We start from the raw sequence: 25022 nt of genomic DNA on the forward strand, positions 1-25022 counted from the left end.
TGGTTTAACTCAACTTATCTATATACAAAATTGTTTAGTTTAGCCGCTAGAGGGCGTTAAACATTCTTGATGAATCAAAGATAAAACGCAAAACAAAAAATACGAATACCGTTGTCAAGTTTAAATGACAAACTGTTTTTGTTTTTAACATTAATTATACCTAGCGAACTATTAAAAAAAACGTTATTAGTGTGGCTAAACCCAACTGAAATTTTGTAAGAGAGAAAATAGTTTCTAAATTAAAGTAAGTACTCAGAAAAAAAGAATGGCAGTGTTTGTGACAAAGTTTTTAAGCACCCTATAGTTTTCGAAATTAGAGTTTATTCCACAAATAGTTGTAGTCTACTGATACAAACGCATGACCAAAAAATGAATAAAATCCATTGAGAATTTTTCGACTTATTTAAAAAAAAATTAAAAAATATGTTATTTTTAAAGCTCTCTAGGGGCTAAACTAAGCAATTTTGTATATAGATAAGTTGAGTTAAATCATCATATTTTTGGTCATGGTACTTGTGGTCTTGCGTTGTACACATCATTTCCGAACAGCCTGTATAATAATAAAATTAAAGTTGACATTGACAACTGAAAGTTTTTTTCACGACTAAACCCGAATGTTTCTAGTTCTCGTTCTAGTTTTAGTTCAATAAAAACATATAACATAGTAATATCTTATGCTAACTAACGCTACCTACTATTGCCACTAGAACTAATACTAGACTGAGAACTAGAAACATTCGGATTTAGTCCCACATCTCTCAAGAGGGCTAAACCCGAATGATTCTAGTTGATAGTGCTAGTGTAAAACTAGAACTAACACTAGATCTAGAACTAGAAATATTGTAGGTGTTAGTTCTAGTTTTAGTGCAATAAAAATATGCAACATAGTGATATTTTATGCTAACTAACGCTACCTACCGCTGTCGTTTGTAAAATGGATAAGATGAGAGATGTTAATCTATTTGTAGAGTGGGAGAATTTAAACATGATCCATCGCATTTTAAGAGAGAGAATGCATTTCTTGGAAATGGAAGAAATGACAACCAACATAAAAACACAGGCTACACAAGTGAAAAATGAAGATAAGAGAAAGAAAAGATTAAAGTTGCGAGCACTTCAAACAAAAAATAAAAAATCCCTCAAATTTTCACCTGAAGAGAAGAACAAGGAAGATAGCAGTAACTACAAGGATAATGGTTAATTTAAAAACTTCACAAATATTATATTAACACCGGAAGAAAATGAATTATTAAATAAGGGTTATAAATTTCCACTAAATCCGAAAATTAATTTTTGTAATTCGCTACGGTAATGGAAGCTATAACAGTACTCAAACGGGTGCTGTAATGAGACTCCTTACAGCATCCGATGCTGTAATGAGATTTTAGTAACATTTTATGGAACCAGTTCAAGTTGGTGACATTGGGTCATTAATTTTTCTAGTTGTCAATGTGACAATTTTTGTCTATGGATGTTTAAACACGTTTTTAGCATCGAATCCACAATGATGAGGACATTGACTCTGAGCAATTTCTCTTATTTTGGGAGGTGTACATCAAACATTTTTTTCAGGTGAATATATTTTGTGTTTGACAGTTTCTAATTCAAAATTTCTATTTTCAAGTGTTCCAGTGTTACCAACTGCTACATACCTATTTCCCTACATTGCCAAAATTTACTTTATTTTTGTTAAAAAAAAAGTATAAAAACACGAATTACAAAAAATAGCATAAAAAACACGTTTCATAAGACTTAAAGCACTCATTCAATAAAAAACTCGTGGCTTCGCCACTCGTTTTTCAACTTGAATTCGTGCATTTCAAGCGTGTCTTACGAAACTTGTTTTTTAATATACTATTACCGAACGCAACAATAGAATTTGATAATACATATTATTAAGAATAATCCAGAATGCAATAATATAAAAAACGATCTTATTCCCTATATCAAAAAAACAGAAAAGAAATTAAGAAGTAAAAATAAAGATTTCTCTCATGATCAACACTGGAAAAATATAAAATCTATTAAAAACAAACTAAAAGAAAATAATGCAATATATGTTAAAGCCGATAAAGGCGCAGACATTGTTATAATAAGTAAAGATGAATACATAGAAAAAACTAATCAATTTATGAAAGAAAATAACTATGTTCAACTAGAGCGGAACCCTTTAGAAGCAGTTATTCGTAAAACCAGAGAAATTATTAATAAAAGTAGGGACACATTGATTAAGTATTCGCCACATATAAATAATAACAGTAAGATAATCCAATCAAACTTTTTCAGCACTCTGTTTATACATATGAACCCAAATATCCCAAAACTGTATGCCTTACCTAAGCTTCATAAACAAAATATACCAATAAGACCTATAACTTCTTATAATAACTCACCTACATATAAACTAGCATATTTCATGTTAAATATGTTTAAAGAAATGAATTTTAAACCAAATTATTCTATATTGAATTCATTGCAATTTATAAAGGAAGTAGAAGGTTTGGAACTTAATAATAGAGTGCTAATCTCGTTTGATATAGTAAACCTTTACTCAAATATTTCAATCGATTTCGTTTAGGATCTCACTAATAAAATGTTCAAAAATCATTTATTTTTAAAAACGTTAATGACTTCAATAAAATCCTGAAACACATTGTTACCCAAAATTATTGTAATTTCAACAAAATTTATAAAGTTTCCGATGGTTTACCCATGGGTATGCCATTATCCGGCATTTTGGCAGATACATTCTTGGACGATTATGAAAATAATTATATTATGACAAAACAGAATCCTTTCAGAAAGCATATAATTAAAAATTAATTCTTTTGAATATCTTTTTATGTTGACTTGTACTATGCCAGTGTGGCGATTTTGTATCAATAAATATTATTATTATTATATTTTTATGTCGCAGGGAAATGATAAAAACAGGGATTTAATCAAAATCCTAAGAGATTTGATCAATTCACTGCAGATGTTAAAATGATAGTTAGTTATTATCATTTCACTAAGAAAATCAAGGGATTTGATCAAATGCCTAATGTGATTTGGTGAAATGACAAAAACTTAATTTTTAAGTTAAGTATATTAAAAGATTTATCATGATAATAATTAAAATATTAATTTATTTTGTATTGACACATGTTGTGGATTTGTGACATCTCGAGTTACAAAGCATATTATTTTTTTTGCACATACATCTATTCGTTTTACATTGTACTTTTGATTTTTCACAAAAACACTTGAATCCTTGACCTCCGAATAAGGACAATTTTCTAGCGATTTCACGCAAACTCAACGTAATCGGTAGGACGGAATCATTATATGTGGTAGTAGCTATTTGAAGAGCGTTTTTAGGAAGCCAATCTTTTATTATTCCTACCGAAGTACCAATTTGAAATAAATTGTTTTTCGTATTTAATACGATACCCATACTGTTGTTCGCATCCAATGGACCTCTGTCAACCTTCGGAACATCAATCAAAACGGCGGAACCCACTAACAAATCTTTAAATTTCTTCGAAGAAGTACATTTTTATATTTTCTTGATTTTGGCATATTAAATAGCATAAAACTGTTGACTCGTCTCCTCCTTCTACCGTATTTTCACAAACAATACAAAGCGTTTTTTCTTCTCCGTCTAGTGCTGCACCTTTTGATGCACCTAACAATACAGGTGTTGTATCAGCCGATATGGGAGCTGAAGTAGGGTCAAGAACAGGATCGAGTTCTTGAATCGAAAAAGTTGGTTCCGCTGTTAATAAATTCTCTGTTGAAACTTGCGTTGAAAAATCATTATTTTCAGTAGCTGGAACATCTTCAGAATTGTCAGTTTCGTCAGTTTGTTGCTGTTTAATAAATTGGTCTAGGTCTTCTTCAGTAACAAGCTTTTCAAGTAATTCTGCTGGAATATGAGTAGAGTGTAGGCCTATTTTTGGCTCTGTTCCAAATAACGCTTTGTACGGTGATCGTTTAATAATACGGTGAAAAGAGGAGTTCTTCTGAAATTGTACAAAATAACAACCAATACCCCAGTTTTTTGTACCATTGTCTATTAGCCAAGCTCGTAACATAGCTTCTACATCTTGATTCGACCGTTCAACCGATCTTTGACTTGCTGGATGTCTAGGCCTACCATTAACAATTTAGCATGTTGGCCACATAGCGGTTAGTTCTTGTATAACAGCAGCCGTAAACTCACGGCCGTTATCACTTTGTAATATTTTAGGACAACCAACTTCCAGAAAGATTTTTAATAGCTCTATTGCTACTTCTGCAGCTCTTTTCGAAGTTAAAGGACGTAGAAAGCTGAATTTTGTCCCGTGGTCCTGATAATGTAATAACAATGGAGAAGGCTGATCGCGAATTTCAGAAGACCCGTGACACGCACATTAAGAAGCTTGAATCTCTGGAACGCCGGTCGCAAAAGAAGAAAGGTAATAGTTTACCAGTAGAAACAATCGTCATTAACAGATCGAATATCCCACTAACGAAAGACGAAACCTCTGTGCTCGCCAAGGGATTGAACTACGCAATCGCCCCGAAGAAGGTCCCAAAGGAGGAAATCATCTGCGAAGTGGAAGCAGCTGTTCGAGGGATGCCTACACTGAAAGCCGAAGAGATCCGACAAGAAGTTACGAGAGTACTGAAGTCAGCAAAACCACCAAAATCCAACTTGACGGTTGGTGAAAGAAGGCACTCCGATCTATAAAAGAAAAGTCAGAAATCGTCGTGTTACCAGCAGACAAGGGGAATGCCACTGTTGTTATGGACAGGAAAGAATACGACGACAAAATGTTGAACCTACTGCACCCAGCCACCTACAGGAAGATCAAGAACCCACAGACAAAATCGTAAGAAAAATGAAGGAACTGATAAAATCCCCAGGAATTCCAGCAGAACAGCAGAAAGGTTTGTTTGTGCAGGCGACGGTACCACCAAGAATCTACGGACTACCGAAGATTCACAAACCAGACGTCCCCCTCCGCCCTATCGTCAGCGCCATCAACTCCCCAACATACCAGCTGGCCAAACATCTTACAAAGATTCTGTCTCCCTTTACAGGTAACACGGAATCGTATGTCAGCGATTCTACACATTTTGTGGAATCGGTAAAAGGTGTAAAGCTGGATATGTTGGGGATATGTTGGTAAGTTTCGATATGGAATCCCTTTTTACTAGGGTACCAGTTAAGGATGCTGTAGAGGGTCTTCGCCGAAAACTCATTCCGGAGGGTTTACCAGAATACGTGCCAGATCTGGTGGAGTATTGCTTATCGTCGACGTATTTCAGCTGGAAAGGAGAATTTTACGAGCAGTTCGAAGGGGCAGCCATGGGGTCTCCACTATCGCCAGTTATAACTAACACTTCCAACCCTGTTTCTGAAGAAGGTTGCAACATGGCATCCGAAACGTCAAACCTTTTATTAAAAGACGCACGGCAAAACCCGAAAGTTTCTAGTGTTGGTTTTTTTTGTGTTTAATTTTTTATAAATATTTTGCAAATTGTAATAAATTAGTATAAAAAATATATTTTATAAATTACTTGTTGTTCCAATGTTTGTATCTTATTTCAATACGAATTTGGGGCGCCAAAAATGAGTTCGCACCCCGGCGATCATTTACCACGGCGCGCCACTGCTTACAGGAGTCCATAAGGGCTTTTCTTTACTATCCCGGCTTTCTAAAATCGTTTTAATAACGTCAGCAAACTGTTCTTCACACACAAATGCGGTCTGTGTTTGATTTTTCCCTTCATACGAATCCATTTTTTACCATGCGTGTAATTGAACGACCTTGCGTAGTGTTTACTCGGGACTAACTGGTGTGTGAGTTGTTCTAGCAGCGCCCTCTAACTTGGGACGATGTTTTAAAACGCTAAACGCTTTAAACAAACTGTTTAAAAATTAAATTTTTGTCATTTCACCAAATCAGCTTAGGGATTTGACCAAATCTCTTGATTTTCTTAGTGAAATGAGACTAACTAACTATCATTTTAACATCTCCAGTGAATTGATCAAATCTCTTAGGGATTTGATTAAATTCCTGTTTTTATTAATTACCTACGACAATTATAAGTGGATAAGATATGTGGATAACATTTTTTGTATATGGGAGGGAAATCTTAGCATCTTGGACGAATTTCATAAATACCTAACCCAAAAAGAAAATGATCACGTTTTAAATTTCTTAGATCTAACACTTAATAATATAGAAAATAAGATTAATTTTAACATTTATAGAAAAAATTCTTCTACAGCCACACGACTCGAATCATCCCATATCACAAAAATTGTCTAGCTTCCGATTTTTTATTGAAAGAATTTTTAATTACCCTCTTTCACAAAATCTCTGAATTTAATTACATTTCTGAATTGGCGAAGAATAACAAATTTCCTACAAATATAATTAATAAAATAATCCATAAAGTTAAAACAAAATAAAATCCTTTGTTTTCTAAGATTCAAAATTGCAATATTCATAAACCTTAACTCTAAAATCTCTAAAAATGTCGCTTAGTCAAGTGATGTATAACGCGGTCCAATTATTAATCGTTATTATTAAATAAATTTTTATCGTTAACCTTGAAGGAGGTGATTCATATCTCGAGAAATCTATTTCCGTAAACTTCTCAAACGAGCATTTTCGGGGTAGTGGCAGTAAATTAGCGGTTTACGATCAAAGGATATAGGCTCAAACGGATATTACTTCCAATACGTTGAGCTCTTTGCGTGTGTATATCCAGAGAACTCAACTAAGCCTACGTAATAAGGGCGCTTTGATTAATGGTATAAAGTAATATTTCCTACGAACAACTTTGATCGATGGTGTGTATTAAAATAATCCAAATATCAATCTTTAAAACTTACTTGCAATAATAAAGTCGACCTTCTTTAGTTGAATGAACCGTCCAACCGGGTGCTGGGGCGTAATCGAGCATGTGAGTATGTGATTCTGCGGCATTTTGTTGTCTTTGAATATTTGGGTAATCTTCCAGTTTTGAAGAACTGTCGTTCGGTTGCGCCTGAAGCAACATTTGAGTCTTCTTCTAAATTTGCATACATAAAAACACCTGGAAAAGAAAACATATGATTCAATGCAATTGAATCGCCCACTGTTTTAATTAAATAAATCGCGACTACATTAACATAGAATCGTTCACCATTCAAGGTCTCCTTTTTGAATATTTCAATAATAATTTAAATATGGATTTCTATTAAGATTAAAATAACTTTTTGATCGAATTCTGTATAAAATCACAATTTCCGTTTAGTATGATTTGAAAAAAGACGTAAAACTGTTTGTTGTTTGTCATTGCGCAACTTTCGTCCCATAATAACGACACACTTCCCGTGTTGTATCCGTTTTCTCGGGCGAAAATTTATTTTTTTCTGTCTTAAAGCACTATCACTTTCGTTTGGGTGCGGTTACGCAACGTGAGGTTGGCGAAAAGATATTTCGCACTTTGTTAAGCAACGAGAGCGGTTCTGTATTATGTTACTTTAGCAGGATTTTTCTTTTCTTAAAGTGAAAGGAATAACAAAATGTTTTCGAATAATTACTAAGAAATATGCATAAAGTTTTAAGTCCTTGTATTATTTTCTGTCACATTACTTTGACTATTTTAATTTCTATTACTCTTAAAAACCGTCAAATCGTTAATTCTTGTGAGTATTTTGTCTTCTCTATACACTTTTCCAAAAGTTCTGCAACTATGTATTATGAAATGTCGATCCACACAAGATCGAGTTGAGATCCAAATCAAGTTTCTCAATGTCTTGATGTCTGCAATGTTTTTTTCTGAGTCGTACTGAAATCACACTATAGACGAGCGTTATCCTGGAAATTTATTATAAACTGGACGGAAATTTTCATTTCCTGCCAATTCACGAATGCCACGTCACATGGGTCAAACTCATGATGTCACGATAATAAAACCAATTGCGGAATGCATTGCAGAGTCGATGTGGTGTTTATATTTGAGGAATATTGGCGTTACGATTATCTCCTGGCATCTTTGTAGAAAAGATCAAATCTTTCAAAGATAGGTTTGCAAAATCTGCTTAAAGTTTGATTTCTGAATCTTTCTCTCGGGATATGCTGGGTGTTGTATGCAAAAATAGGATTCCTTAGGCAACAATTAACATATTCTGTAAAAGTTTTAACTGGTTTCTAATTCTTTGGAAATATGTTTCTTCTGCAGAAAAATCCTATGAATTAAGTTGGTGATATTAAATAATGAAGTTACTATACCTGGGCTTTACCACTGAATCGGGCCCTACACCACCTTTTCCAGGTCCCTCCAGGTCAATTTTCTTTATATTTTTATCTTTATATATATATCTATATCGTTTATATCTTTTCCATCGATTTGTCAGAAAATTTTGAAGTAATCCTCCTCTTATTTATATCACTGTAGTCTTTTCCTACATCTGTACCCATTTTTTCGCTGCCTCTTCATGTTCTCTTAATCTTTCATCTGATTGCTCCCGTATTTCGCATATGTGTAAGCCCGGGGTTTGCAACTTTTTGCCAATTACATTAAATCGAAGCTTAATCGAGCTTTTCATGTGTATTCTCACTAAAACTTTTTAGTGTTGCCATTATATTGCCATAACTACCTTTTAACGCTCTGATCATGGCAAGACTTTTTTGAAAATTTAAGTTTTTCTTCACTATGTAAGAGCTCATCTGTGGGAAGAAGCAGAAAAGAAGACATATATTTGTTGAACTATTCCAAGAAAATTAATGATCTGAGTTGAAGTCTTAACAGCTTCCTTACCAACAAGATTTAGGGAATGACACATAGCACATAATCAGCATATTTATTGTTTTCTTTGACATGTACTTGTAACCCATTATATTGATCTCTGCAATTAACCAGAATATGACCATGTTCTTGTAGAAATGCTTGTAGAGAATTAAACAAATATAATCCAGTGTGACTGCTAATTTTGATAAAAGAAACACACCTTTCATACACTTTTTCGTTAAAACAATATCGCACTTCAGTGGCTAGTTGATCATTGTGGGACAAATCTGACGTCGAGTCCATCACAATAGAGTAGTATTTCGCATAATCGTTATTTATATCACTAATAATTGTTTTTGTCCACGACTACCTTATAATATATACCTTATGAATGAGTTTTCTAAAACAAAATGGTAGTCATTTTTCACGGAGTGAATAATAGCGGTGAATAATAATCATTATCCACGGGTAGCCATCTTGACCAGACTAATAATAATTATTTGAAACGTTAAAAGTTTAAAAAACGTCAATTTAATTCAATTTTTTAGGAGTTTCTAAATGTTTGACATTAAAAAAACCTAAACAAATTCCTTTTTTCGTATGATTTAAGCATAAATTAATTAACTCAGGTTAATTATGCCACTCGCTACGCTCGTGACATAAACTTAACCTTCGTGAATAATAGCCCTCATTATATGCTCATATAATAATATACTATTATCACCTGTTTTCCCATTATCTCTATTATTTGTTCGTAAGCTCTTTTAGATAAGTATGAAGTAGAAGACTTTGGTCGCAGCTCTCGTTGTAGGATTTGTTGACGCAGGAATGGAGTAAATTCTGCTATTAATTGTAGAGCTTAAATATTTAACTACTGCGGTGATTTGTTTTATGACTTCATGATAATAATTGGTTTCTTCTCATAGTTGTTCTTAACAACTTTAACATCTTTAACACTTAGCTTTCGTTTTTATTTAGTTTTTATGACTTTCTAAACAAACTCCTATATGTTTCTAATCAGAGAATCCAGTTGATATAATAGTTTTAGAAAAAAGCTTACAAACTAGACAAAAACCAGTTCCCTTACTAGTAGAATAATATAGCCAAGATCTTTCTGCCCATACCATGTTGCTGATTAAAACCAATGCCCAAACATTTAAAGTGTACTTCTTAAGGTGCCTTTTGTGCGACAGAGATTGGGAGATTTGGGTATATCGGAATTGAGAAATTATCAGGAAGTGCATGGAAATATGTTAAAAACCTTATAGATATCCTCTGAAGTCTTAAAATTGAAATTCATTGCCGTTAAATTTAAAAATCCCTTATGACAGTTCTTGGAAATCCTCGGAAATACTTAAAAGTTGCCCAATTTCTTAGAAAAAGTTCGGAAATGTATTGACAATGGTCGTCATGTTCTTGGAAATGGTTTAAAATTCTTTGTTAATCCTGATTCATCTCAAATAAGTCCCTGGAGCCCTCTGACAATTTTTGGAAACTTTCAAAATCCTAGACGTTTCTTGGAAATTATCAGGAAGCGCATGGAAATATGTTAAAAACCTTATAAGTATCGTGTGAAGTCTTAAAATTGAAATACATAATTGCCGCTAAATCTTAAAATCCCTTTTGACAGTTCTTGGAACTCCTCGGAAATACTTAAAAATCTCTCAATTTCTTAGGAAAGGTTCGGAAATTTTTTGCCAATGGTCGTCACGTTCTTGGAAATGGTTTAAAACTCTTTGGTAATCTTGATTCATCTCAAATAAATCCGTGAAACCTTTTGACAGTTTTTGGAATCTTTCAAAATCCTTGACGTTTCTTGGAAATTATCTGGAAGTGCATGGAAATCTGTTAAAAACTTTATAAGTATCATCTCAAGTCTTAAAATTGAAATAATTGTCGCTAAATCTTAAAATCCCTTTTGACAGTTCTTGGAAATCCTCGGAAATACTTAGAAATCTCTCAATTTCTTAGGAAAAGTTCGAAAATTTATTGGCAACGTTCGTCACGTTCTTGGAAATGGTTTAAAACTCTTCGTTAATCCTGATTCATCTCAAATAAGTCCCTGGAGCCCTTTGACAGTTTTTGGAAACTTTCAAAATCCATGACATTTCTTGAAAATTATCAGGAAATGCATGGAAATATGTTAAAAACCTTATAGATATCCTCTGAAGTCTTAAAATTGAAATTCTTTGCCGCTTAATTTTAAAATCCTTTTTGACAGTTCTTAGAAATCCTCGGAAATACTAAAAAACCTCTCAATTTCTTAGGAAAGGTTCGGAAATTTATTAGCAATGGTTGTCACGTTCTTGGAAATGGTTTAAAACTCTTTGTTAATCCTGATTCATCTCAAATAAGTCCTTCGAGCCCTTTGACAGTTTTTGGAAACTTTAAAAATCCTTGACGTTTCTTGGAAATTATCAGGAAATGCATGGAAATATGTTAAAAACCTTCTAGACATCTTCTGAAGTCTTAAAATTGAAATTCATTGCCGCTAAATTTTAAAATCCCTTTTGACAGTTATTGGAAATCCTCAGATATACTTAAAAATCTCTCAATTTCTTAGGAAAAGTTCGGAAATTTATTGGCAAAGGGCGTCACGTTCTTGGAAATGGTTTAAAACTCTTTGTTAATCCGGATTAATCTCAAATAAGTCCCTGGAGCCCTTTGACAGTTTTTGGAAACTTTTAAAGTCCTTGACGTTTCTTGGGAATTATCAGGAAATGCATGGAAATATGTTAAAAACCTTATAGATATCCTCTGAAGACTTAAAATTGAAATTCATTGCCGCTAAATTTTAAAATCCCTTTTGACAGTTCTTGGAAATCCTCAGAACTACTTAAAAATCTCTCAATTTCTTAGGAAAAGTTCGAAAATGTATTGGCAATGGTCGTTACGTTCTTGGAAATGGTTTAAAACTCTATGTTAAAATGATCCTAATTTATCTCAAATAAGTCCCTGGAGCCCTTTGACAGTTTTTAGAAAGTTTCAAAATCCTTGACGTGTCTTGAAAATTATCAAGAAGTGCATGGAAATAGATATGTTAAAAATGTTATAGACATCCGCTGAAATCTTAAAATTGAAATTCATTGCCGCTAACTTTTACAATCCCTTTTGACAGTTCTTGGAAATCTTCGGAAATACTTAGAAATCTCTCAATTTCTTAGGAAAGGTTCGGAAATTTATTAGTAATGGTCGTCACGTTCTTGGAAATGTTTTAAAACTCTTTGGTAATCCTGATTCATCTCAAATAAGTCCCTGGAGCCCTTTGACAGTTTTTGGAAACTTTTAAAATCCTTGATATTTCGTGGAAATTATCAGGAAGTGCATGGAAATATGTTAAAAATCTTAGAGATATCCGTTGAAGTCTTAAAATTGAAATTCATTTCCGCTACATTTTAAAACCCTTTTGACAGTTCTTGGAAATCCTCGGAAATACTTAGAAATCTCTCAATTTCTTAGGAAAGGTTCGGAAATTTATTGGCAATAGTCGTCACTTTCTTGAAAATGGTTTAAAACTCTTTTTTAATCTTGATTCATCTTAAATAAGTCCCTGGAGCCCTTTGACAGTTTTTGGAAACTTTAAAAATCATTGACGTTTCTTAGAAATTATCAGGAAGTGCATGGAAATATGTTAAAAATTTTAGAGATATCCGTTGAAGTCTCAAAATTGAAATTCATTTCCGCTAAATTTTAAAATCCTTTTTGACAGTTCTTAGAAATCCTCGGAAATACTAAAAAACCTCTCAATTTCTTGGGAAAGGTTCGGAAATTTATTAGCAATGGTTGTCACGTTCTTGAAAATGGTTTAAAACTCTTTTTTAATCTTGATTCATCTTAAATAAGTCCCTGGAGCCCTTTGACAGTTTTTGGAAACTTTAAAAATCATTGACGTTTCTTGGAAATTATCAGGAAGCGCATGGAAATATGTTAAAAACCTTATAAGTATCGTGTGAAGTCTTAAAATTGAAATACATAATTGCCGCTAAATCTTAAAATCCCTTTTGACAGTTCTTGGAACTCCTCGGAAATACTTAAAAATCTCTCAATTTCTTAGGAAAGGTTCGGAAATTTTTTGCCAATGGTTGTCACGTTCTTGGAAATGGTTTAAAACTCTTTGTTAATCCTGATTCATCTCAAATAAGTCCCTGGAGCACTTTGACAGTTTTTGGAAACTTTCAAAATCCTTGAAGTTTCTTGGAAATTATCAGAAAGTGCATGGAAATATGTTAAAAACCTTATAGATATCCCCTGAAAGCTTAAAATTGAAATTCATTGCATGCGCAAAGTACATTTTACCGGCAAAACATAAGGCCTGTTTTGGTTCTGAACCTTTCTGCGCATACATTTAATATGCAATATTGAACCAAAACAGACCTATAAACTTCAACCAATTTTCAGGTATTTAGACAAACGGAGGTTTGCCCCAAACGTACTGGCGTTACGTGATCGTCATCAGCAAATCTCCCAATCTCTCTCGCACAAAAGGCACCTTTAGGAAAGTAGTGGATTCAAAGAGGTATCAATGACGATTGGTGATATATAATTAGTTAATAACAATAATGACTTATAAATAATTTTGAATTGAATGTTATATTAGAACAATAAAGTCTACATAATAAGCTAGATCAATAGAAATTTATTCATAACTTTAAATCCTTATGAGAGTTTGATGTTAAATTGAAATTTGTAACTTGTCAAGTTGTTAGACGAAGTACGAAGTGCAACACTAAATCAAATTACAAAATAATTTGCAAAAGTACTCCTGAGGATTTGCTTACTCTTAGAATTAGTAAATTTAGAACAAATCGAAAGTTTGTTCCAACCCAAAGGAATGATTAATGAAGTCCGAGTATATTTTCGAAAGTTCTCCCAACGGTGGAAAAAGCAGGTTTTGCGAACCAAAGAACTGGAAGACCTAAACGGAATAGAATTCGCGTACGTGATCGGAAAACGTGATCGAGGATAGATGTCTCTTTAATACGCATCGAAAAAAAAAAGAAATACATTTAAACCAAGTAGTTTCTCTTTTCCGTCCAATAATAACGGAAGAATCGCCAGGAATAACACTTTCTCTAAAAGCACACTCCTCGATATTAATAGAGTGTACACAAGGAAGTAGATGAAGAGGACATTATTTTTGGTTGACGAACGAAAATAGCTAATGAGCTCCCTCACCTTATTGTATTTCAAAATTACTGACGCAACGCTTTTTTTTTTTCGTTGGATTTAATAAGCTGTTTCCGCCATACTCATACGATGTAGGTGGCGCATTAATACCTCCTCCAGTTAATATTTTTAATTTTAAATTGCTTATTTCGTGTTTAATCCAATGATAAATGAGCTTATGGATGTTTTGTAATTTGTTATTTAAGAGTAGGAATCGTTTTCTACATGAGAAATCATCGTCAGAAACAAAACAATGACGCATCGTCGGCGAATAACAATTGAGGCACGATGTAACTCTTCACATGTGTGTATTCACAAAATTACAATGGGAATTATTGTGAATTTTTATTTATGGAGACTATACAAATTTGAAGTATTGATGAGTAAAAATTATTTTTGAGCTTAGTTATGTACTAAAATTATAACATTTTTTTATGTTTAAAAATATCATTCTATTTTCTTTTATTATCGCCGTTTTAAAAATACCTTTAAAATATATATATGAAATCAGTTTTATTCGAGTACAAACAAACTGGCAACTTCACAAAATATCGAACCACCACCGGAACATAACTTTTTTTAACAACCCTTCCGTCAACAAATCGTAAAACTCTATTTTACTCACCCTATAAAAACACCATAACAAACTGGGGCAGAAACACCAACATTTTTACCAATTTCCTCGTTCGTATTCAAAAAAAAATTCAATTTTCTACTTTCAAAAAGTGGCTATCTTCTTTTACATATTACCAATATCAAAAAATAATTAAAATAATAAATTGCTTAAATTTTGATTTTTGAAATGAATTCGAAACGCGATTTATTAACACAGTTTGGTATTTAAATGTGCACCATTTGACGAAACTCTCTCGCGACGCGCCGATATACAACACCACTTTCACCGTACCACCGCGTATACTAAATGGTAAAAACGTCACGGCCTCAGTTCGCGTACTGGTGGATGTCACAATCGGCGACGAGGCCGACGACGTTGCGTCTCCGTCGTCCCGGGGGCCCCTCTGGCTCCGCAAGAAATCGCCTTTAGTTTCGATTCGAACCTAGCTTTAAAACTAACAACTTTCAAGTTTTCGAGTATACACAAAGTTTTTTATTTCAATAATAGATGGCGTTTTTACATAAAAGAGCACCAATTAATTTTAGGGGTATACATTATAATTAAATTGAACTATTCATTAATAGATGGCGCCTTGTTATCAATACAGTAAAACCTCGATTTACAAGACTATTGATATTAGCATTTCAAAAATATTAACTGAGTTGTTCTTCTTCGTCAAAAGTTGTGTAGACTGGTATCCCAAGTATATCCCTGGCGTCTTTGTTTGTCTCGTCTTACTCCCGCTCTTCTCCTGAGTCTCACTTCTTGCATTTTTCCGTTAAGCAATTACTTTGGAAATCCATTGTAATTTCTGAATCTTGGTGTAAATTTTTTTTAATATATTTACCATCTGTATAAAAAGAATTAGCAAAAATATAAAGGGGGTGGTTACGTTTAGTAGTTTAGAAGGATAGGTTGAAAGTACAAATAGGATGAAAACGTGCCCTACTTTGAGTTAAACATATTCCCCAAATTTCGTTTTCCTAGCGTTTATGGTTTTTGAGAAAAGAAAATTAAACCAAAATTTTCCGCCATTTTTGGAGGGGTATAGCTCCTTAGGGGAGCCGAAGTCGCCCATGGTATGAACCATGAACTTTATTGAAAAATTAATTTGAAAAACAATAATAATAGTAAGAAAAACAGTGACATTTAAACGTCAAAAATATTTCTGACAAAGATTTCCGCCAGTTTTGGAGGTGTGTAGCTCCTTAGGGGAGCCGAAGTCGCCCATGGTGCATATACCAATGTACCCTTAAAATTGCCTAAAGAATCAGCACCTGAAGTTTGGGCACATCATTCAGATACACCCTGTATATACAATTTCTTTGGTACGCCCTGGTTTCTATGAAAATCTATTTTTATATATTGCATCTTAAGTGAAATTCACTGTATACAAAAAACGTAAAAATATATACATAAAAGTGTACAAACCTGCATCGAATGGTACGAAATTCAATTTCCTGACTTGATCATCCCATTGGAATGGCATTACTACTAGCTAATCCTAACCCTAATGCACTATTTTATGTGGAGAGTCCTGGAAAAATGGGCTATTCTAGCTTTAATTAAAATGCATGCCAAAGGAACTCTTCTCGCAAACCTGTATATGCAAGATAGCTGGTGTAAATGCCAGGGCTTTGCTGAGGTCAACCTTAATGTTAAATACATCCCTAAGAAGTTTGGCGAAATGCCTCAAATTCTTCAATCTTTTGTCCCAGTCTTATTTCCTCATAACCATATATGTATGTAAATCGAAGGAAAGACAAAGATTAGGTAAAGATTGATTAATAAGATTAATTTTAAATATTTTCAAAGAAATAATAGATATTTTAAACTACTTCGTGATGTTAACGCATCGCTAATTTACCGACAAAATATTAACTTAACTTTATAAGTTTATGTATCCAACACTAGATGGCACTAGAAACACTTTTCAGACAAAATCAGGAAAAATTTTATACTTTTTTCATTAAATTGATATCTTTAATTCCTTTGAACCTAATAAATTTTAAACATATTTTATGTTTTATCGGCGACGAGGCCGACGACGTTGCGTCTCCGTCGTCCCGGGGGCCCCTCTGGCTCCGCAAGAAATCGCCTTTAGTTTCGATTCGAACCTAGCTTTAAAACTAACAACTTTAAAGTTTTCGAGTATACACAAAGTTTTTTGTTTCAATAATAGATGGCGTTTTTACATAAAAGAGCACCAATTAATTTTAGGGGTATACATTATAATTAAATTGAACTATTCATTAATAGATGGCGCCTTGTTATCAATACAGTAAAACCTCGATTTACAACACTATTTATTTTAGCATTTTAAAAATATGAACTGAGTTGTTCTTCTTCTTCAAAGGTTCTGTAGACTGGTATCCCAAATATATCCCTGGCGTCTTTGTTTGTCTCGTCTTACTCCCGCTCTTCTCCTGAGTCTCACTTCTTGCATTTTTCTGTTAAGCAATTACTTTGGAAATCCATTGTAATTTCTGAATCTTGATGTACTCAGAGAACAGCCTCCTTCTAGTAGCTGTTATATTTTGTTCTTCATATATTTTTCTTATGTGTATAAGAAAAATATCTTATACATCTTATATGTGCATCTTCAAGTTGTTACCATTATCCTACAATATTTCATGAAAACATAATCAAATCTAAGACACGTCACCAAAACGATCGTTTTCAACAAGAAGATTAACAGTAGCTCAAGAAAGTTGATTGTAACCTAAAAAATTCCAATAATCCAATAAACTTCAACAAATTTTGAGGTTCAATCAATAATTTAGATCCTAATACAACAAGATGCAAAAATATACAGGTGTTCCGTGACTCGACCAACAAACTTATACCATACATTCCGGGGGTCATTACGATCAAAAAATGGTATATCACCTACAGGTGAATTCCTCCTTATTTCGGGATATTGAAAGAATTAAAAAGTTAACAGTCTTGGCGATTTAACGTTTGACAAATTAATAATTTTTGTACTGCCATTATGTCGCATTTTACTAATGCAGAATATGGTTTTCGTATATGGTTTTTGCAATGGAAGTGGACGTGCTGCAGCAACGGAGTACCTCAAGCAATACCCCGATTGCATTGTGCCTCACCACACAACATTTTCAAACGTTTTTCGTTGCTTGAGAGAGACGGGACCCACGTCGTACCAGTGTTAAATGCAGTTGAACGAAGTCCTTCTACCAGTATTCGTAGAATCTCATACCATCTGATACAACGGGAATCCCTCAAACCAATGTAAGGAGAATTCTGCACTATGATGGCCTTTATCCCTCCCTATCATTTACAAAAAGTCCAGCATTTACTTCCTCAAGATTTAGAAAATCGAGTACGGTATTACCAGTGGTTACAAAATAATTTAGAAGTTATTTCATACATACTTTTTACGGATGAGGCCCAGTTTACAAGGAATGGTATTAACAACACACGTAATTCTCACATCTGGACGGATCAAAACCCACACGAAACAATCGTTGTTAACCATCAATATCGTTATTCCGTCAACGTGTGGTGCGGCTTGTTAAATAATCATCTTATTGGGCCTCATTTTTTTTGCAGAAAACTTACCTTCACTTTTTGGAAGAAGAATTGCCGAATTACATGGAAGATATTTCTTTAGAAGCTCGTCGTGGCATGTGGTTTCAGTAACATGGGCCACCACCACATTTTGGGAGACAAGTGACGGTATTTCTTAATGAAAATTTTCCGGAAAGGTGGATAGGACGAGGTGGGCCTGTAAATTGGCCAGCTCGGTCACCTGACTTGTCGCCTCTAGATTTTTTTCTGTGGGGTTGCCTCAAAGCTCGTGTGTATAGCAGTAATCGTAAACCAGATACAAGCGAAGAGTTGATTGACAGAATAGTTGAAGAATTCCCTAAAGAATGAATTGGCAGTAATTAACTGGCAATATTCTATGACACGAAGGATAGCTGCATGTTTAGAAAATGCGGTTCTGATTTTGAACAGCTGCTGTAATTTTGTGTTAATTAGCTACCCATTCATAAATAAATAAATTAATAAATTTTCTTTTACCATTTTATTTTTATTTCGATATCTCCTAAACAAAGAGGAATTCACCTATAGGTATATACCATTTCTTGATCGTAATGACCCCCTGAATATATGGTATAAGTTTGTCGGTCGAGTCACGGAACACCCTGTATATAAAAAACTATTATGTATTATTGCGCAAACGCGTTGAGGGTTGTACCACCGCGAAGAGCTTTTTACCGTGTTATTTTATTTATGCATATCCCGAATCAACACAAACACAAAAAGTGCCGACGAGGATGGGATACTCCAGAAGAAGTATGGCAAGGAGTGGATATGGATTATGTAGGTCCTTTTCAAAAAACTTCTTTTTTATCATGGTGGATGCTAAGTCCAAATAGCCAGAAATAATAATTACAAAAACAGCTCCAACAACAGCATCAACCCTGTATAGGATGAAGGAGATCTTCGGCAGGACAGGTCTATCACGATTCATGCAACAATTTTTATATCACAAGAATTCCTGAATTTCTGCAATAGAAATGATATTCGTATTTTTTTCATCGCACCACGACATCCCGCTACAAACACCATTAACCGGATTAGACAAAACCCCAGCAGAATTATTTATGAAGAGAAATTTAAGAACTAAATTGCTGACCAACCAGTCGTAAGCAAGGAGTTACGCCTAGGAGAAAGAGTCCAATCCAGAAATTATTTTACATCAACGCTATGGAAACTAGGAACAATAGTTGAGAAATTAGGGAAATTGCTTTACTTAGTAGAGTTAGATGATGGGTATGTAATCAAACGTTATATAGACCAGCTTCAAAGATCTGACGTAGAGAAAAAGGTCTCAATTACTCATGATAATATGCCATCCCGGCTTCAATCTTAATAAAACCTGTCGTGTCACCAGAGGCAAAAAATAATACGCCCACTGGAGAAATGATAAAAATGACGAAAACTGATACACACCAATCTACGACAAAACCCACAGAACGCTTGAATACCACATGCATGTTACATCCAAAAACTCCAACATCCAAATTTCAAGGCAATCACAATTATAATTAAATTACTTGTGCACTTCGTGCAAGAACGCCCTTCCACCGTCAACCGAGCATTATGGTATGGGGTGCGATTACACATGGTGGACGTACTACGACCCCTTGTGCTTCCCTACGTTCGGCGGGGCTCACGTCTGCTATTCATGCACGATAACACCAGACCGCACATCGTGCGTGTTGTACAGACCTTTGTGGAAGTGCACCGTATACGAATGTTTCCATGGCCAGCTCTTTCTCTGGATCTAAATCTGATCGAACATGTTTGGGACATGATTGATCTTAGACTTCAACGTTATCCGGCTAATGTTGAGAAGCTATGGAGACGATTTGAGGCGACGTTAGTAAAATCGTTACATAAGCTTTTTTTAATATAATAAACTTAACTCTTTTTCTATTAAATAAAGTGATATCTTTCGTAATTTTTGGCTGCCAAACTACTTTTACTTTAATCTTTTGCCTAAGTTTAGAAGATATATTTATTTATTTAAAAACACATTTGTTCATAAGAAATAACGTCTGCCATGTCTTTCAACAACGTTGCCATGTGAAGTTGGTTGACACGATATCCACCCTTGAGACGATTTGATACAGAAAAATCAAATGGTGTTCTCTTCTATATATGTACATGTGATTATCCTCTGGACTAGAATTAAGCAAAAAAAAATTATTGATAAAATGGCGCCTAGTTAAATTAAAATAAGTTTATTGCAAAAAAAGCATATGTATACAGGCTGTCCGATATCTTCCACATCAGTGCATTATCCGATTGTAGAATACATTATTCTGAAGCGATCGTTCTAATAAAATTTTTTCGAAATGTTTATAATAACCGCACGGGAATTGTTTAAACGAACTGTTTTTTGTCCAATCAGCAGATCGCAAATCAGACTCAGGTAATCGGTGCCACCCTCGGCCGGTCTGCTACGCCGATGATAACTCGTTTCCCACATGTATTCACCAATAGATTCGTCATGGAAAGAAAAATAAACTTTTTCGATGAATCAAAGTCGTCCGTTATTGGTCGTCGTTAAACAGTTCCCGTGCGGTTATTATAAACCTGTCGAAAAAATTTTATTAGAAAGATCGGTTCAGAATAATGTATGCTACAACCGTATAATGCTCTGATGTGGAAGATACCGGACACCTGTATAAGGTATCAGTTTCTCTCTAGGTCAAACGATAGAAAGTTGTAAAAAGTACGTTTCGAGAAAAACGCATTTAAAGTTTAAAGTACAAATTGTGAATTTATACTCAATACTTGCGGCTAATCTGCTATACCAAGGCCGTACACTATTCCTTCTTCTTGCTCGTTGAAATATTCTTTCTCCTGTTGGTGCAATCTTTGTTGAGTACGAGCTTCTTTTGTCGCTTGAAGGCTGCGACAAGCCGATTGCTCCAAACGCTTTTCATCCCGAGAGTTGGCATAAATTTTAGTCTGCTCACCAATTTCAATTTCCATTGTTCTCATTGCTTTTAAAATATCGAAACAGCCTCATTAAAAATGCTGGCTGCTATATAAGCGGATATTTTAACTGTTTTTAAGCCACAGTGTAGATGTTTGGGGGCTAAACGCCAAACAGTAGAATGGCAGCTTTCATTATTATTTTGAGTTTCACCACCCAAACATCTTTTCTTATTGTCCTATAAATAACTTGATAACTATTGCAAATAGGTATAGGACATGCTTTATAAAAAAGAAACCTTATTACTTGGCGAATAATTTAAGATAAAAAAATATGAGGCATTCCATTTAAAAAAAATGAAATATAGCTATTTCAAGTTTCTGGTATTGAGTACAATATTACGAACACTCTGTAGAAGGTTACCAGATTTTTATAGAGGCATGAAGTTACTGTAACTATGCATTAAAAATCTACAAAAGATTTGCTTTGTAGGGTCTTAAATAAATTAGGTATGTTTTCTTTTATAGACACGTGCAGACGGAGATTTTTTCACAAAATATTGAATATTTCAAAAACTGTAAAATTTTGGTATAGGTAATGCTTAACAAAAAGTATGTCGAATTTTAAGGGTAATTCAAAAATGTAATAAAATATGGGGTGTTCCATTTAAATTTACGAAGTTCTACCTTGTACTTTGTTTTTGCAACACTCTGTATAAACAAAAATATTTTTAGGTTATGGTAGTAGGTTGCCCATACATAGGGTTCGGAATACCGACCGAAAATTGAATATTATTTCAATTCCGGTATTTCGGTATATTTTCAATGTGATACCGGTATACTAAACGTAATCACCCCCGTTCAATTTATGCCTAGATTTTTTTTATGAAGATGATAAATACATTGGAAAAATTTCAGTTAGATAGATAAAACTATTCTAAAACTTTTTTGTCTCTCTGATGTTCTTCGCAAATTTAATAATTTCTGAGAAAAAAAATAATTAAGCAAACACTAACTGTTAAGGTGTAGGGTTGTTAATCGAAAGTTAGAATGAATTTTTAATGAAAAAATCTTAGTAGGCTTTGCAATCTTTGTCATAAATATTTTTGACGTTTAAATGTCAGTGGATTTCTTACTATTATTATTGTTTTATTTAAAATTTTGAAACGTCGAGTGAACGAGCCTAAATGCGGTAGAACTTTATTCAAAATTTAATGTACCCTTAAAATTGCCTAAAGAATCAGCACCTGAAGTTTGGGCACATTATTCAGATACACCTGTATATACAATTTCTTTGGTACACCCTGGTTTCTATGAAAATCTATTTTTATATATTGCATCTTAAGTGAAATTCACTGTATACAAAAAACATAAAAATATATACATAAAAGTGTACAAACCTGCATCGAATGGTACGAAATTCAATTTCCTGACTTGGTCATCCCATTGGAATGGCATTACTACTAGCTAATCCTAAACCCAATGGACTATTTTATGTGGAGAGTGCTGGAAAAATGGGCTATTCTAGCTTTAAGTAAAATGCATGCCAAAGGAACTCTTCTCGCAAACCTGTATATGTAAGATAGCTGGTGTAAATGCCAGGGCTTTGCTGAGGTCAACCTTAATGTTAAATACATCCCTAAGAAGTTTGGCGAAATGCCTCAAATTCTTCAATTTTTTGTCCCAGTCTTATTTCCTCATAACCATATATGTATGTAAATCGAAGGAAAGACAAAGATTAGGTAAAGATTGATTAATAAGATTAATTTTAAATATTTTCAAAGAAATAATAGATATTTTAAACTACTTCGTGATGTTAAAGCATCGCTAATTTACCGACAAAATATTAACTTAACTTTATAAGTTTATGTATCCAACACTAGATGGCGCTAGAAACACTTTTCAGACCATTTCAGACAAAATCAGGAAAAATTTTATACTTTTTTCATTAAATTGATATTTTTAATTCCTTTGAACCTAATAAATTTTAAACATATTTTATGTTTTATCGGCGACGATGCCGACGACGTTGCGTCTCCGTCGTCCCGGGGGCCCCTCTGGCTCCGCAAGAAATCGCCTTTAGTTCCGATTCGAACCTAGCTTTAAAACTAACAACTTTAAAGTTTTCGAGTATACACAAAGTTTTTTATTTCAATGATAGATGGCGTTTTTACATAAAAGAGCACGAATTAATTTTAGGGGTATACATTATAATTAAATTGAACTATTCATTAATAGATGGCGCCTTGTTATCAATACAATAAAACCTCGATTTACAAGACTATTGATTTTAGCATTTCAAAAATATGAACTGAGTTGTTCTTCTTCTTCAAAGGTTCTGTAGACTGGTATCCCAAGTATATCCCTGGCGTCTTTGTTTGTCTCGTCTTACTCCCGCTCTTCTCCTGGGTCTCACTTCTTGCATTTTTCTGTTAAGCAATTACTTTGGTAATCCATTGTAATTTCTGGATCTTGATGTACTCAGAGAACATTGCCTCCCTCTAGTAGCTGTTATATTTTGTTTGTCATATATTTTTCTTATACAGGGTGTTTCATATATTCGCAGAACTTCAGGATGTGATAGCTTGTCCAAAAATTCCAAAAACTCAGGGCTGTGCCTGACTAGCGTTCATTGCGTGCTCAGCACGCAGGCGACTGAAATTAAAAGGCGGCCAAATCGCTGAGGAAGGTATACATTTAAAGAAAGGTAAAAAATATAAACCGTTTCTTTACATTGAGAAACTATACAACTTAGTCAAAGATTACAATAGACAACGTAACCACTTAGATGGCAAATCTTTAACATTAAAACAAGTTAGTGAAATTCGGTGGGAAGCAAGAATTAAAGCAATTAGACCACTGCGACGTGAATTAGGTGAAATTTATGACAGCCTCATAGAACTAGCGGAGGAAAGTTCAGCGTCAATAGCTCGACAAAAAGCTGAATGTTTGGCAAAGAAAATTAAATCCTATAAATTTATTTGTTCAATAGCAAAAATATGGCATGAAATCTGGAAAAGATAGAAATTATTAGCAAAATGATGCAGAAAGTTTCTTGGAATATCAGTTCATGTGCAGAATCAATTAATGATATTTTGAAATTTTTGAAAAGTATTAAAAATGATGAAAGTTTTGAAAACTATTTAACGATTTCTAATGAACTATGTAAAATTCTTGAAACAGAACCTGAATTTACGTCACCGCCGTCATCAAAAGCAATTTAGCTATGAAGGAAATGAAGATATACAGTTTACTGCAAAAGAAAATTTTAAAATTAATTTTTTCTATGTCATATTAGATTACCACTCGCTTTGAAACTTTGTCAAATTATGAATAATCTTTTGGATTTATATACAAATTTGTTGACATGGAACATGAGGAAATAAAAAAAAGTTGTTTCGATCTCCATAATACAAAGATGGTGAATCATCCGATATCAACGGAGTAGAATTATGTGAAGAGTTGATTTCTTTGAAAGTAATCATAAAAGATAGAAAGCAGCCCGAAGAACTCATAAAGTATTTATATAAGCACAACTTAGAAAATTCTTTCCCTAACGTGGCCCAATTCGATAGAGAACTACTAGCTATATATCTAGCAGTTAAACATTGTCGTCATTTTCTGCAGGGAAATCAATTCAAAATTTTTACAGATCATAAACCTCTAATAAGCGCATTCTTTTCAAAAACAGAAAAAAACCCAAGACAAACTCGATACATCAACTATATGTTAATCAAAAATCCGTATTACAGCTTAAACGATGTTTTATTTAACATGTTTTTTTTTTTTTTTTAGTATCGGTGCTACACGTGTTTCGCCTAGGCATCTACAGGCACGACTACAAGAAGATCAACAAAACAGTAAAATTAGTGTTTACATAGATATTAGGAATAAAATAAGTATTAAGTAAGAATAATTACCGTCAGTACAGCTATAGACTCATAAAAATCAAACTAAATCAACTATATAGTTGAATTTACCTCCGAGATATCTTATATCAAAGGCAAAT

At 33.7% G+C, this 25022-nt stretch overlaps 1 protein-coding gene across 3 annotated transcripts in view; it reads right to left on the bottom strand.

Moving 5' to 3' along the window:
• The window catches only part of LOC111422288 (FERM and PDZ domain-containing protein 4), an 87853-nt gene extending 71523 nt beyond the window's left edge, over nucleotides 1–16330 (bottom strand). Inside the window, exons 1-2 of one of the 3 annotated variants that reach the window (XM_071194831.1) lie at nucleotides 15968–16330; nucleotides 6872–7074 (exon numbers count right to left, since the gene is read on the bottom strand). In XM_071194831.1, coding sequence (XP_071050932.1) covers nucleotides 6872–7038 — 167 coding nt within the window. In that variant the 5' untranslated portion in view covers nucleotides 7039–7074; nucleotides 15968–16330. Of the gene's footprint in view, nucleotides 1–6871; nucleotides 7075–14545; nucleotides 14929–15967 lie in introns of those variants that run through there. The other 2 variants (XM_071194829.1, XM_071194832.1) reach the window with 2 other exon arrangements.
• Nucleotides 16331–25022: the final 8692 nt, after the last annotated feature.

Source organism: Onthophagus taurus, chromosome 3, assembly GCF_036711975.1.
Source record: "Onthophagus taurus isolate NC chromosome 3, IU_Otau_3.0, whole genome shotgun sequence".
Classification (NCBI taxonomy): domain Eukaryota; kingdom Metazoa; phylum Arthropoda; class Insecta; order Coleoptera; family Scarabaeidae; genus Onthophagus; species Onthophagus taurus.